Source organism: Scyliorhinus canicula, chromosome 4, assembly GCF_902713615.1.
Source record: "Scyliorhinus canicula chromosome 4, sScyCan1.1, whole genome shotgun sequence".
Classification (NCBI taxonomy): Eukaryota; Metazoa; Chordata; class Chondrichthyes; order Carcharhiniformes; family Scyliorhinidae; genus Scyliorhinus; species Scyliorhinus canicula.
In genome coordinates this window covers 143,397,617-143,413,047 of record NC_052149.1, presented here as the reverse complement: position 1 = coordinate 143,413,047, position 15,431 = coordinate 143,397,617, and the positions used below count along the sequence as shown (strand labels likewise).

Below are 15,431 nucleotides of genomic sequence, written 5' to 3'. Positions count from 1 at the left end.
TCATTCTTGCACTAATGTAGCTCTGAAAGCATGCAAGACTGCAGCCTATGGTACCCAAGCAGAGTCCAAGTCGAGTTATGGAGTGTCCTTGTTTCTAGGGTAGCAGATCCCTCAAACACAATGCAGTAACGTCCAACTCTTGACGCAGTTGTGCTCGTTGTCCCTAGGATTTTTGTATAGTGGGCATGTGGAATTTCTAGACTACTTTATCCACTTAGCCTCTGCAAACTGTCAGCAGTAAAATAACATTCTGGCCTAAAGACAACCATTTAAATGAGGGAACAGCTGGCTGTGGTGGTAACTTATGTCAGTGGTAGGAACAAAGGGGAGTAATGTTTGTGTCTTGTCACAAAGAATTCTGCCCCAATTGCAGATTTTCCTACAAATTAGTTCTCGTGCACAAAATAAACAATGTTATAACACAAGGTGTACTATCTCATGTAGATACTGTCAGTGAGTCAGGAACAGGGGTGTGGCAGCTTGACCAGACAGCATAGAGGTGGGGGTCAGGTTGTGCTCACATGCAGCTCTTGATGACCAATACTGGGAAGGTGCAACTTGATACCAGTACTGTGGTCATGTACCGAGAGTGGAGCTGGTTACAGATGGACGTGACAGTACTGGAGAAGGGAGGCCAGGGACTGAAGGGTGCAACAGCTTGAAGTGATTATTGTGTCTGTGGTGTGTGCTGCAGCTCAATGGGACTGTCCAAATGATGGGGGGGGGGGGGGGGGCAAGGTAAGTGGTGGTGGTGCAGGAATTGGGGGGGGGGGGGGGGGGGGGGGGCGAGATTTTTTTTCTGCAGAACCAATAAACATAAATACATAATCTATTCAAAAAGGTCCCCTTTGACTGCTAATTCATGACTTCAATTTGACAGTGCTGATTTGCACTATGTTAACTCTGATCCCCAGTAATGGCTGACAAAGATATTTTCCTATAGGTACTAGATTATTAATGACCTCGCTCCTTTTTGAGCAGGTGCATGTTCATTAGGTTGCCAGCTGCAGGGGTGCCAGATGGTAAATGTAACCAGTCCACTCCTCATAACATATCTGCCTATGAGTATCGTGCCCATTATAGCAACCAATTTAAGAGCTGGTTGATTGCTGAGCATTGTGCTGCATGTCAGGGATTTTAAAAATCCAATTTCTCAGCCACTGTGGCCCAACTAAATGTCAAGTAGTAAAATGTGATGAACATTACCTCAATGTTTCTCCAGGCTAAAATATTCCAAAAGGATCTTGATGTGCAATTTGCATTTTGTGGAAGAGCATAAAGAACTCAGAAATCAGTGATGAGAGAGCGGAAGAGAGGGAGAGTGAAAAATCAATAAAATGCACTTTGCTTTCGAGTCTGGTTTAGACAAAATTAACAGACTGGGGACTAATGAAATGTAAACGGAACAGCAAGTCATTCTACACTAGAAAAAGAAACCGGTTTGCACTTTGAACAATGCATGTCCAATAAAGACAGGCCTTGGGTACACTTATGTTCTCATGTCAGATTCACATCATTTGCTATTTAGTACGGGTTCAGAATTTTTTTTATATTGATTTGTGAAGTTCAGTAAAATCTGCTGGCATTTTGATGAAGTGACATTTCATGTATTAGCCACCATGACTCCAGGATGAAAAGGCAACTAGCGCTATCCCAAGTGGATATGGGTGTTGTTGGAGTAGGTATTTTTGTACAATGTTTTGTTTTCAATCTGCGGATTAACCTACTTTCTGCCTCTAGCATGCTGAAGGAACCAGGAGGATGGACTCTATTTTCTCCTCCCTCCTGGGACACTATTGCCACTGTTAAACTCGATTGCCTCTTTACCCCAACACCTTTATTCTGAAAGTTTTGGGAGACAAAGCTCTCAGTTTTAATGTCTTTTCCATTTAGAAATGAAATATTTTTTGCATGGTATCCTCAGAGATCTGATTAAAGGATTGGGTCAAGTAAAGGTCAGAGCACAAAAGGCTGGTCTTATTTAACAGAAATTAAGGTACATTTGGTGTGAAAATGATAATTCGGAATAGTATTTAAACAGACAAAGGTTGAGAGAGAGAGAGGCAATCTGTCAAAACTTCTCATTTTGTCTCGAGAATACTGGGGATGTAAGAACTGCCTTGGCTCTCATCACAAAAATGTCTAAAACTTGACCATAACTTGGCCTTAAGGACTGTTGAGGGCAATAGTGCTCATTCATGAAGAGGAAACTAGGTGTGGAAAACATTTCAGATGCAGCATGCCAATGTTAAACATCACAACTCCAAATAGTACTTCCGAGTTTCAGTCACCTTGTAACGTTGACCTATTTGGATTCTACTCACATGCAGAGAATTCTATGCAATTTATGTATTTACACTAAACAGAGAAAGGTGTATTTTATACAGTCAGTTACAATAGGCCTGCTCATAGGATTAAGCAGAAATGTTTATTTAAATTACATGAACTAAAAACCACAAAGAAAAAAAGTCATTGCATTTTGAAAGCTGGTATAAAAATCATTAGCCATTGGAACCTCTGTTAAAAATAAATGGTATATGATTTTAGTATCAAAACACCGAGGAAACCCTAAATCTGCAAAAAACGTCCATGGTCTTGTTTTAATGATTCACTACACATGTGTTATCCTTTGTGTTTTACAAATCAAAATACTCCAAACACAGTCCAACTTTGTCAGAGTTTGGTTGGTGATTCTCTCTGTTCTCTCCTACCCCTTGCCCCCCCACCCCCCCAACTCAATTAAGTACAGCACATAAACGTCACACATCCACCTTTCCATTTTACTGAAATCCCAGTGGGGCATGGGGGAGAAATACAGCAATATTAATTTTTCATACTCACTAGCACTCTGCACTGAAATGCTTGGGCTAAGAATATTACTGGAGAAACATTTATAGCTAGACCTGAATTAAACGCATTAAACATGGGAATGGGACAATACCAGCAAAAAGCTTCACTCTTCCCTTGGAATTCTCTGTGCATTGAATCTAACCCTGAGTTAGTGCTATTTTAACCCTACTAAAAACAGGTTATATCTCAATCAACATGAAATATTATCTCCTTTTACAAGGAAACCATTTAGGAGACTACAAGGGAAAAAAAATAACTGACAGCTTTAAGACTACTGAAGCGTGCATTGATTATTTTGATGTAACGATACATGAAAGCTTTTATTCTTTGATTCCAATTCAAACACATAGAATTCTTGAATGATTAAAAAGTGCAGACTGCTAATTACATACTCTCATTTCTTATTTAGGAAACAAATCACTTTACATTACACTATACTTGAAATACAATAATTTATGTCTAATTATAAATGGGAGAATTGGCAAGGTTTAGACTAGGTCAAGGCATCTTCCCTCTTTAAATTTCGAACGGTGAAAGCCTTTTGTTGGAAAAGGGACAAATGCTAAGTCATTAAGGCAATGTTAATTATTCATTAAAAAATTTACTTCCACAAAAGGTTTTTTTCCCAAAGTCGCAATACAAAGTCAGATAAAGGGCACAAAAGATGATTGTAAGTAACAGATTTTAATGAATAGTTTGCTGTAATACATAACAGGTCATGAGTACAAGTGAAACACATTTTTCCCCTCTCTGGCTTGCTGGGGAGAAGAAAAAAAAAATCACTGTAGGTGTAGGACTTGACTTCTGCATCACTAACAGAGAGTGTCTCTTCGTGAAGTTCCCATCCAACAAGCAGATAACATGGCTTTAAAATTACAGAACACTGTCATGATTCACCAGTCACCAAGGCAAAAAATGTTCAAAAACCAGAGAGAGAAAAAAAAATGACAGTGTACACAATTTTTGGAAGAAATGGAAAACTCTTCACCTGCGCCACCTCGGAAACCAGGGCATGTTTAGCGTTAATGCTAGTTTCTGTGAAGAGTAGAGGAATGTCTTGGGTATTGCACACTTGCAGGGTTCACTCAGCTGAGGGGAGGAAAGAAAAAGCCACACCTGCACCTGTGCTGGTGAGTGCATGTAGAAAACAGTTGGATTAAGGTGACTGGTGACCTGTGCACTCACCTATTACCAATGCGAGATTCCCTTCCCATTCCTTTACCTCGAATCGTGAAGTCCCACAACTGCCGAGGAAATACATAGCTGACATTTGTGTTTCAGCACGAGACAGTGAATATTAAAAGAATGGGGAAATTGAGGGAAATGGAAGAATAAAAGCTGCAACTACCACCATTTATTAATTATTAATAAAGACATTTTCATGATAGAAAGGATTTAATTTCCTCTTAAAGACTGGAACATATCACCAAACTATTTACATTCCAGTAATCAGGTTTGTTTTTGGTACCTTGAAGTAGACCTTTTAATTGGTTTGCATTCATTTGTTACATAAAGGATATATACACAAGCTGATTATCACACTGCTGGAAAGACTGATTGTGTCCAGTTAAAGAGGTAAAGAACAAAACTTATAATGTTTATACTCTGGATTTTAATGATTTACTCGGGATCCTGACTTAAAGGCCATTAAGATAGGTACAAAAATTATTTTTGATAGGAACCGCTTTTCCCAACCCATGTAATCCTCCCTGCCCTGTGATTTCAGTAGAGTTAAAATTCATCAACATTTAAAAAGGCTTTCAGGTGTATCTCACAAACAAGATGCCAATGAAACAGATTTTACTTGAAGAACCTGTGTTAGGAAACAGACATACACATTCAATAGCACAGATCTTGCCAATTACCAGATTTCTCCCCATTACAAAATATGCCATATTCTTCACAAAACTTGTTCTTTATAGCTATAAAAATTTAAGACAACCTATCTTCACATGTTTCAAGTACTATTTTGTGCAGCCTTCACACCTTCATCTAATTAATGGAGTCTTTCCAACCTTCTCATTTACTAAAGTTGGCAAAATTGGCAAAGGCATCTTGCTTGGATTGCACCATTGCAGGCGTCATACTGGCATTGAGACCCATGGCAGGAACACCCATCCCCATGGAACCCGTCATGGCCATGCCAGCTGGAGCCATCCCCATGTTCATTCCCATCATTCCTTGGTTCATCACACCACTCTGAGGCATACCCATAGGATTCATCCCTGTGGCACCAGTCCCCATCATGTTCGGCATTCCCATGCCCACTGGAACACTGCCAACCATCAAAGGAGATGCTCCTGGAGGTCGTGAAGGCATCACACTGGTTGGCGAGTTAATGGTTACGGTTGAAAAGTTTTGGGTCACAAGGTTTACCGGTTGCTGTGTGCCTGCGAAGAGGAGATTATGTCAGTGATTATTATTTTATTTTTTTTAAACTGTGCCATATTTTACTTTTCCTCTGTCCTAATGTTGTTGGATAATTTTATGGAAGAAATACATTGGTACCATTCCTCTGGAGGTTGTGTTCTAACTAGATCAGCCCAGACATTTAATGATGGGAGGCATCACAGACAATAACAACAATGTCCTGTTGTGAAATATAGACATGCAATTTCCTAGCAGAAGTCACTAGACAATGCAAAACAAATATTGGTTGCTTCCCAGAACCATCCCCACAGACTTGATTGGGGCCACGAATCCAATTGTAGCAACCTCACTAAAGCACAGAAATCTAGATACTTGCTTTGTATTTCTCAGTACAACATTTCAACGTCATTTTAGGACAAAATCCTGGAATTCTCTATCTTTTGACTGTATATGTTCATGGGATGTGGGTTTCGCTTTCCCGATTTCTCTTGAGCTGCCTTCTCGAGCAGCTGCAGTCCGAGTGATGTACAGATACACCTTTGTTGCTGTTTCGGATTTTGTCCTAGCAACAGTGAAGGAGCAATAAGTCAGGATGGTGTGCAACATGGAAAGAAACTTGCATTTCCCGTGCATCTGCCGCCAGTGTTCTTCGAGGTGGTGGTGTTTGTGAGTTTGGAAGGTGTTGTTGAAGAAGCTTTGTAGAGTTTCTGCAGTGCATTTTGTAGATGGTACACACTGCTGCGACTGTGAGCGGTGGTGGAGGGAATTAATGTTTAAGGTAGCAAATGGTGCACTTTGTCCCGGATGGTGCTCAGCTTCACATCCAAGCAAGTGACGAGTATTCCATCACACTCCTGACTTGTGCCTTGTAGATGGTGTTGAGGCTTTGGAGAGTCAGGAGGTGAGTTACTCACTTCAGAATTCCCAGCGTCTGACCTGCTCTTGTAGCCACAGTATTTATATGGTTGGTCCAGTTCAGTTTCAGGTCAATAGAAACCCCCAGGACATTGATAGTGGGGGATTCGGCAATGGTGATGACATTGCATGTCAAGTGGAGAAGGTTAGTTTCTCTCTTATTGGGGACGGTCATTGTTTGGTGCTAGTATGGCATGAATATTACTTGCCACTTACCAGCCCAAGCCTGAATATTGGTCAGGTCTTGCTGAACACAGGCGTGAATTGCTTCAGTATATGAGGAGCTGCTAATGCAGAGCACCGTAATCAGTTAACATCCCACTACTGACTTTAAGATTGAGGGAAGGTCATTGCTGAAACAGTTGAAGATGGAGGGGCCAAAGGACTGCAGCAATGCAGGGCAGCTCACTAATGTTTCATCATCTCTAAAGATGGGATGGTAAATGCAAACTTGCTAGAGTTACCCACATCTTGCGAACAAATTTTAAAAACTTCATTCATAGCCATTCTAGAGTTTGGAGGAAATGGCTGCTCTTGGGAATGCATGAAATGACACTTGAAGATGGCAAATTTTCTTTGGAATGGCACTCAACAAGTCAGTTGCCATTGACTATTGAATTACAGACCACTGGCCATTGGATTGAGATTTCCCAAACTGATTCCACTTTGGACCTTGATGCGATAAGAAAGAATAGTCATTTGGCCTATTGAAAATCAGTCCTCATTAGTTTGTTCTGAATGAACCCCAGGTCTTTGGAGCTAAAGGATTCCAAGTTGCTGTGCCCTGGAGGCTGCAGTAGCACCTACAGTCTGTCAACAGCTTGTAATGAGCGCACTCTCCAATTATAAAGATATACAGTGCTTAATAAACAAGTTAGAGAGATTTTGAAACCACCACCTTTTATTCCTGGATTCTTAAGCATGTCATGGACACAAAACCAATATGAACAGGAAGAGGGTCCACTCTTCCCACCTGGAACACAATTTTGAATTTACACGTCTTTAACATTGCATGTATGTATGGATGGATGGATGGAGATAGATATTGAAGATAAATCCTAGTGAAGATTAATTATGATATTCAGCTGAAGGGGGTTAGAAGGCAGCTGATAAGACCTGGATATGTAGACAAACTCAGTTCCACATTTAAAGTTGCAGTCATTTTTAAAATTACATTATAAACTCCGAGGTCCGCATTTGAAAAAAACAACTGCCTATGTAAACATGTCACATTGGAATTACATCCAGTCAATGGTGGGCAAGAGTGTAATTATAGTGCAAGAAGCTTACATAGGCAATTCCCATTATAAACACGGAAGCAGGAATTTACAGAGAGCGCACATACAAAAGTCATATTTTAAACATCATAAATAAGACTACAATAAATAGGTAGACTTCTCAAAACAACTGGCATATTTTATTTAAACTATTTTATGTTCTGTTTTTCTGCCAATATTCTCTCCTCTTTCCTGGCTACAGTTTCTAAGTCCCAATCTAACCAATAAATGACATCACACCGAAGCCCAAATAATTTCTCTAATGAAATCACATAGATGCACTTCCAGAAGGCCTGCTGATGCTCATTCTGAAGGGGAATATTCCTCACAGATTCTCCTTCCATCTTGTGAAATCAGAGGTTTTGTGACAACTGGAGCACCCAGAAAGCCAATCAGACAAACTGGACAACTCAACACCAATCAAAGATGACACCTGTGACCTTCCCGGTCTTTAGCTGTCATGCTGGATGCCCTGTCCTAACCAATTAAGTGGCTGCTGGAACCTCAAGTATTCCAACTACATGAACCTTCACCTCATATGAATTCCCACACAGGATTGATAGATGAAAACAGAGTTATTCTTCCATATTAAGAATCTAAACCATTCCTCTAGCAATTAATGCCTCTGGACGACTGAAATAAAAGACTAAGTTTAATTATTTTACATTCAACTGCTAATTAACATCTACAGTAAGTCTATACTTAAATGGGTTATTCCCTCTTTCCTCAATCCCCAAGGATACCACCTCTGTGGAAACCCCATAGACTGCGCAGAATCAGTTCAAACAGCATTGAAAAATATGGCTATTGGGAACTATACACACTGTTAAGTAATCTTTTAGTGGGATCCAGGAATCTTCGAGCTGGGTTATCTGAAACCACGTCCCAAGAATATTAGCTCCCTGCTTAGATTGTCGCTGGGACTTCCCCTAATTGAGAATGAATCCCATCTCTTGAACTATCTGCTTCAGGGCTATGATGGCAGACCTCAGCCACACAGCTCTGAAGAACCAATCTTCCTGAACATGGAACTGTTGCATCCTGAGCTGCACTCTGGATGCAAAAGGAACTTTGTGAAAATTCTGGCAGCTGAGAAGGAAAGCCCATATTTAAAATTGTGCCCCTAGAATCCAAGGCACCAAAATGTCTACCAGTATTTACATCCTTGCATTTACAGAACAGAAATAGGACATTCATCCGATCTGGTTCTTGCCACTCTGCATTCTGTACATTAGCTTCCACACACCCCTCTTCGTCTATCAGCCTATTCTTCTATTCCTTTCTCGCTCGTGCACTTATATCACTTATCTTTACATCACTCAATCATCCTCAGCTACTCCATGTGACAATGTAATCTTGTACTGCCTTATAGCAGTTTAAGTTGGAAAACTGCTGAAAAATGAAAAGGAGAAACATATAGAAATAGGTCTACATATGGGTGAATTGGGCAACAGTCACAAATTGACTGATGATGGATGTTATGACAATGTGAAAACAGTGGAATTGGGCATATAAAGATTTGTTTTAGTGCAGTAGCACAGAATAGGAGCAAAAAAATGGACAGTTTAATCAGATGACTGCCTGCCTGTTCTCAATTCAACTCCTGTGCTTTTTGCCTGCATAATTGTGCTTGATCATTAAAGCCACCATATTGGTTGGCTTGACAAACTCGTGTACTGCAGCAATTTTCTCATCCTAAACACTGTCCGGTAAAGACATTTATCTTCAATTCCCTATAGATTTATAAGTGACTGTTTTACATTTATTCCTCCTAGCTTTTGGGCTTCCCATCACTGGAAAGATTTCCTCTATGCCTGCCCTATTGAACTAGTTCAAATTTCAAAGACCTGTATCACTGCTCCTTTCAAAGTATTTTGGCTCAGATGACATTCATATCATAATAGTAATAATCAGATAAACAGATCATTATTATAAATAAGCAGGGATAAGGGAACACTTTAGATACCTGGTCATAAACTATCTAATAATGCTCTGACATGTGATCACAAACTGCTGAAACGTAGTTCTCTACTGAGGCCCTGGTGAAAGGAGAAAATTGGGCAGCTGATATGAAGTGAATGGTATGTGAGAGAGAATGTCTCTCTGGAACTGAACAGCTGTCACTCAAAAATAAGTGGATGTTTTATTGCTCAACATCTACGAGCTCTACATAGTGCCATAAAAAGGCCGTCATGAAGCCGAACTCTAAATTAGCTGGTTAACTTAACAAACCAGGGTTTGTGTGGAGTGACTGAGGTTAAAGGAGCCTGTTCATAGCCACTCCCAACACATTAGTGAATCTGGTTTTCCTACTCCTCAAGAGTACATTTTAGGCCACAAGATATTTTTATTGGATGCTCTTGTATGACCTGTGAGAATGATTCCAAATACAGTTTATAAAACAACACAGGAAATCACTGATCTCACCAAGTCCAGATATTGACTACTGCATCCAGTTGTAGCACAGGAGTGTACATCTGATCCTCAGTCATGGGGCGGCACGGTAGCACAGTGGGTAGCACTGTTGCTTCACAGCGCCAGGGTCCCAGGTTCGATTCCCGCTTGGGTAACTGTCTATGCGGACTCTGCACATTTTCCCGTGTCTGCGTGGATTTCCTCCAGGTGCTCCTGTTTCCTCCCACAAGTCCCGAAAGATGTGCTGTTAGGTGAATTGGACATTCTGAATTCTCCCTCTGTACCCGAATAGGCACTGGAATGTGGCGACTAGGGGATTTTCACAGTAACTTCATTACAGTGTTAATGTAAGCCTACTTGTGACAATAATAAAGATTATTAAATGCAGTACCCATCTTAGAGTGGTATGGTGGCCCAGTGATTAGCACTGCTGCCTCACGGCACTGAGGACCCAGGTTTGATCCCGGCCCCGGGTCACTGAGGGTGTGGAGTTTGCACATGTGTGTCTGCGTGGGTCTCACCCCCACAACCCAAAGATATGCTGGGTAGGTGGATTCGCCACACTAAATTGCCCCTTAATTGGGGAAAGAAAGACAATTGGACACTTTCAATTAAAAAAAACAAACAGTATCTATCTTTGTAAAATGCCCCGTTTTAGTTATCGCCTGGATTGATGTGGCATTTGAATGGATTTTGCCCAATGGGTTTGATGGCAGACTGATGCAGTTAGATACCATCAACTGAATGCATCCATGCACTTGAAATATTTGGACGAATGGTCCAAAGTGTATCTCCTGTCTGCTCTACTTCTCATGCTGATAGAAGGCCCACACTTAGAAGGGTTCAGCTGAGTCTATGTTGGCATTGTGCATCAGGTCTGCATTGGGATTTGATGTTGGTCCACACCTTAAGAATCAATATGAATCCCATGGAAAACACCTGGGGCGCGATTCTCTGCTCCCCACGCTGGGTCGGAGAATCGCGGGAGGGCCGGGTGACTCACGACACGCCCTCCTGGCCCCACCCCCCGCTCGGAAGAATTGCCGCTCGCCGTTATTCACGGCGACCGATGATTCTCCGGCCCGCATGGGCCGAGCGGCCTGCCGTTCCCGACTGGTTCATGACGGCGGCAACCACACCTGGTCGCTGCCGTCGTGAACATGGGCGCCAAATGCTCGTTTGAGGCTTGTGGGGAGCGGAGAGGGGAGTGAGCACCACGCCCGTGATCGGGAGGGGACTGGCCCGTGATCGGTGCCCAGCAATCGTCGGGCCGGCATCTCAAATGGACGCACTCTTTCCCCTCCGCCGACCCGCAAGATCAAGCCGCCACGTCGTGCGGGGCAGCGGAGGGGAAGACGGCAACCGCGCATGCGCTGGTCGGAGCCGTCAGCCGTCGTGACGTCAGCCGCGCATGCGCGGGTTGAAGCCGGCCAACCTGCGCATGCGCGGCTGACGTCACATAGGTGCTGCCGTCGCGCCATTCTCGACTCGCCGCCTTGACGCAAGCGTCAAGGCCCGGCGGCCGAGATTCACCAGGGGTGAATTAGGTGCTAGGAGCGGCCTCCGAGGAAGTTGTGAAACTCGGCCGAGTTCACGACGGCCTTCCCGATTTATCGCGGGAGCGGAGAATTCCGCCCCTGGTCCACGAAAGATCTAAGGACAAGTTCCACACAGAGCATGGAGGTTTTGGAGACTCAATTTCACATCACGTGCCTTTGTTCATGTTGATTTGATTTGATTTATTGTCACATGTACCGAAGTACAGTGAAAAGTATTTTTCTGTGGGCAAGGGAACGTACACAGTACGTACATAGTAGACAAAAAAAGAATAATCGACAGAGTACATTAACAAATGTACATCGACAAACAGTAATTGGTTACACTGCGGAACAAGGGGCCAAACAGAGCAAATACATGAGCAAGAGCAGCATAGGGCGTCGTGAATAGTGTTCTTACAAGGAACAGATCAGTACAAGGGAGTCGTTGAGGAGTTGAGTAGCTGTGGGGATAAAGCTGTTCCTATGTCTGGATGTGCGGGTCTTCAGATTTCTGTACCTTCTGCCTGATGGAAAGGTCTGGAAGAAGGCAATGCCTGGGTGTGAGGGGTCTCTGACAATGCTATCTGCCTTCCTGAGGCAGCGAGAGGTGTAGACAGAATAAATGCGAGGGTGGCAAGCTTGTGTGATACGTTGGGCTGAGTTCACCACACTCTGTATTTTCTTGGAAGGTTTGTGCAACAATGTGCCTTTGATAATCTGTCAACATCCTCCTTCAGCCTTCCCCTCAATGAACTCCTACTTCCACATTAGAGGGATGTGTTCTAAAGTAAGTCCTTGGGAACCCACAGATTCTGGAGTTCTATTCTCCCTTGATATGTACAGAATCACAACATATTGATCCTCCTAAATTGCAATATTTTCATTTAAGTTTTTTTAAATTTAGAGTAACCAATTCATTTTTTCCAATTAAGGGGCAATTTAGTGTGGCCAATCCACCTAGCCTGCACATCTTTAGGTTGTGGGGGCGAAACCCATGCAAACAAGGGGAGAATGTGCCAACTCCACACGGACAGTGTCCCAGAGCTGGGATCGAACCTGGGACCTCGGCGCCGTGAGGCAGCAGGGCTAACCCACTGCTCCACCGTGCTGCCCTCATTTAAGAAACATAATTATCAGGATGCGAATGACCACCTTTGTTACCCAACTATGCTATGGAATGGCGATGGCGGGCTTTTGCCTCGAGTTCTTGTTGGTGGTGATCTTGCAGTGGAGTTAAGCAGAGAATTCTAGGATTCTGCCCGAGCAAAATGAAGAAATTATGTTGAGTGTCTTAGGATGGTATGTGATTTGTGAGGGTTCACATTTTCGTATTATCACTGTTCTTGTCCTTCTCGGTGTAGGAAACAGGTGGTGAGGGTGGGAGGTACTGTTAAAGGTGGGAAAGTCGTTGCAGAGCATTTTGTAAAAGGCATATACAACGGCGACAGAGCTCTGGTAGTGGAGCGGCTATTTACTGAGTTTATTGGTGGGAAAACTGATGAGTGTTAAATTGTTAAAACAACTGGAATTGTTCCGAGTATAATCTGGGAGCGGTGGTCAAATGAGCCTATGACTTCTCATAGTCTCCTGCACCTCAGGAGAAATTAATTCTCAGTGAAAGGGACCATGCCCATGCAGGTGGAGATGGATTTCTCCACAATGAAGATTGGGAATACAAAGATAGGCTCACTAGAGATATTGCTTGGAGTTATATTTGGTGAGAATTCCTCATAATATTTACATTTTGTTTCAACTATTTTCAAAAGAGGATCGCCCAAAAGGTGCTGACTAGCCCTTGAACTGTTTCAGTAAAATTGTACCAGAGATGGGACTCAGCTGAGGCGGGAGCCCCATTTTACTAAACTATGGTTATTTCCTTGGAGATACCCCAGCCAGGAGTTAACTCTTGCAGTAATGGTAGGGAAGGGAGAAAATTGTGAAGGAAAAAAGATGCCTGAAAAACTGAACAAACGCACCCAAATCTACCAATGCATGGTAATCATAGGCTCCCAGCTGCACTAAAGAGCAAACAATGACTCTCTGGCCTAGAGAGACATGGACAGAGAGTATAATAATGCAAGCAGTGTCTTTCAGTTACGTAATGAAAAAAGAACATGCATTTCATAGGTTGAAACACTAACAAGTTCAAGTTTCCCTGTAGATGAGTTTGCAACTGTGTTGTAAACATAGAGAGTAGCTTTTGTTCCTTGATTAAAGCAATTATTTCAAACAATTCATTATCCCCTTCAGGCATTGGCAACTCTGGAGACCAATTCAGAACCAAGTATTTGTGCCACTAGATTAACAACACATCACTGTATTGCTGACAAAACAATTGTGTTCCCAGGTTGTAAGAGGATTTACTGAAAGAGAAGAAGGATTTTCACAGACTTCTCTGCAATTAGCTTTCTACATGCAACTATTTTTGGTCTTCATTATGATGGAGAGATTTTAAATTTAAAATAGCACCTGTAAAGTAACAAAATGTCCCAAAGCACTTCACAGAGGCGTTATAAAACAAAATATGACACTGAACCACAAATAAATTTTAGAGCAGATAACCAAAAGTCAAGGTAGTAAGGTTTTAACAAAGATCTTGAAGGAGAAAAGAGGGGTAGAGGTTTTAGGAAGGGAATTCCAGAACTTTGTCTCGGCATCTGTAGGCATGATCATCAATAGTAAAACTGAAACTGCTGAAGAGGGCAGGTTTGAGGATTGCAGGGCTGGAGGAGACGGCAGAGATAGGGAGGTGCCACTTATGGAAGGATAACAAAAAGATTAAACTTTTAAAAACCAAGGCTTTGTTTAACTAGGGGTCTGTAGTAGATCAGTGAGCAGAGGAGTGATAGATGAAGACATTTGCACAAGTACTGAATGGTCTCAGGTTTACGAGGATAGCAAACTAGATCACCCAGAATGTGTTAGAATAGTCAAATCTAGAGGTTACAAGGGTTTAGCAGCAGAGGAGCTGAGCAGGAGCAAGGATGGCTGATGTTACGAAGGTGGAAGCAGGCGTTCTCCGTGATGGTACAGATATGGTTGAAAGCTCATGTCCTGGGGTCAAATTTGCAAAGTCTTGTTCTAGCTAAAATAGTTTCCAGGTAAGGGGATAGAATTGGCGATGATGGAACTGGGGTTTATGGCACAGACTGAGACAAATAGTTGTTTTCCTATTATTTAATCGACTCCGGGCGGCCTGGCGGCACAGTGGTTAGCACTGCTGCCTCACACCGCCAAAGACCCGGGTTCGATCCTGGCACCGGGTCACTGTCCATGTGGAGTTTGCACATTCTCCTGGTGGCTGCGTGGCCCACAACCCAAAGATGTGCAGGGTAGGTGGATTGGCCACGCTAAATTGTCCCTTAATTGGGGAAAAAATATTTAAATAAAAAATATATATTTAAGTGACTCCTTTTGTAACTTTGGAATGCTGATCGTCTGGAAGAATTATATCCGAAATCTGAAACGTAACCACAATCTGAACACTGGGTCATATCCACTCTGATCCTTCTATCTTTGGAATTTTACTATGGAACTTTAAGTCTCCTTATGGGGATTTATAAGCCTGTGACAACAGCTGCATGGTAATCCAGCCAGTGGTGGCACATTGTAACGGTAAGGATGCAAGGTTTCAGGCTGAACTAAGAGTCTGAGGGACTGCCACCGAAGTCAGTAGGAGATGCAGATGCCCGCTCAGCTGGTCTGGGTTCGACTTCACAGCTGAAGTGAAAAAAAATCCACGACTTTGGAAATCCCTGGTGGAGCCTGTGCTAACAGTATCAAAGGAGCCCTTTTACAAATATTACATTTCACGAGTCTCAGATCAACTCCCCAGCAGGCAATTATAAGAGAATTATAAGGGGTGCAAAAATAAGCACCACTTAAAATTTATTAATTGCTATAATTAGAGCCCCAATTGGGATCCTAGGAAATTAGGTTTTTGTCTGTAATATTTTTAATGACTAAAAAAAAAAAATTCACCCGCAAAGAGTAAAAATCAGAATACATAGTTCACATCACATCTGGCATGACAAACTTTAATTTGTTTATACAGCTGCTCACACCA

At 42.4% G+C, this 15,431-nt stretch overlaps 1 protein-coding gene across 1 annotated transcript in view; it reads right to left on the bottom strand.

Annotated features, from left to right (window-relative positions):
• Positions 1-3,515: 3,515 nt before the first annotated feature.
• LOC119965051 (clathrin interactor 1-like) overlaps positions 3,516-15,431 on the bottom strand; it is a 236,983-nt gene continuing 225,067 nt past the window's right edge. The window contains 1 exon segment of the mRNA XM_038795287.1: positions 3,516-5,240. Coding sequence (XP_038651215.1) covers positions 4,870-5,240 — 371 coding nt within the window. The 3' untranslated portion in view covers positions 3,516-4,869.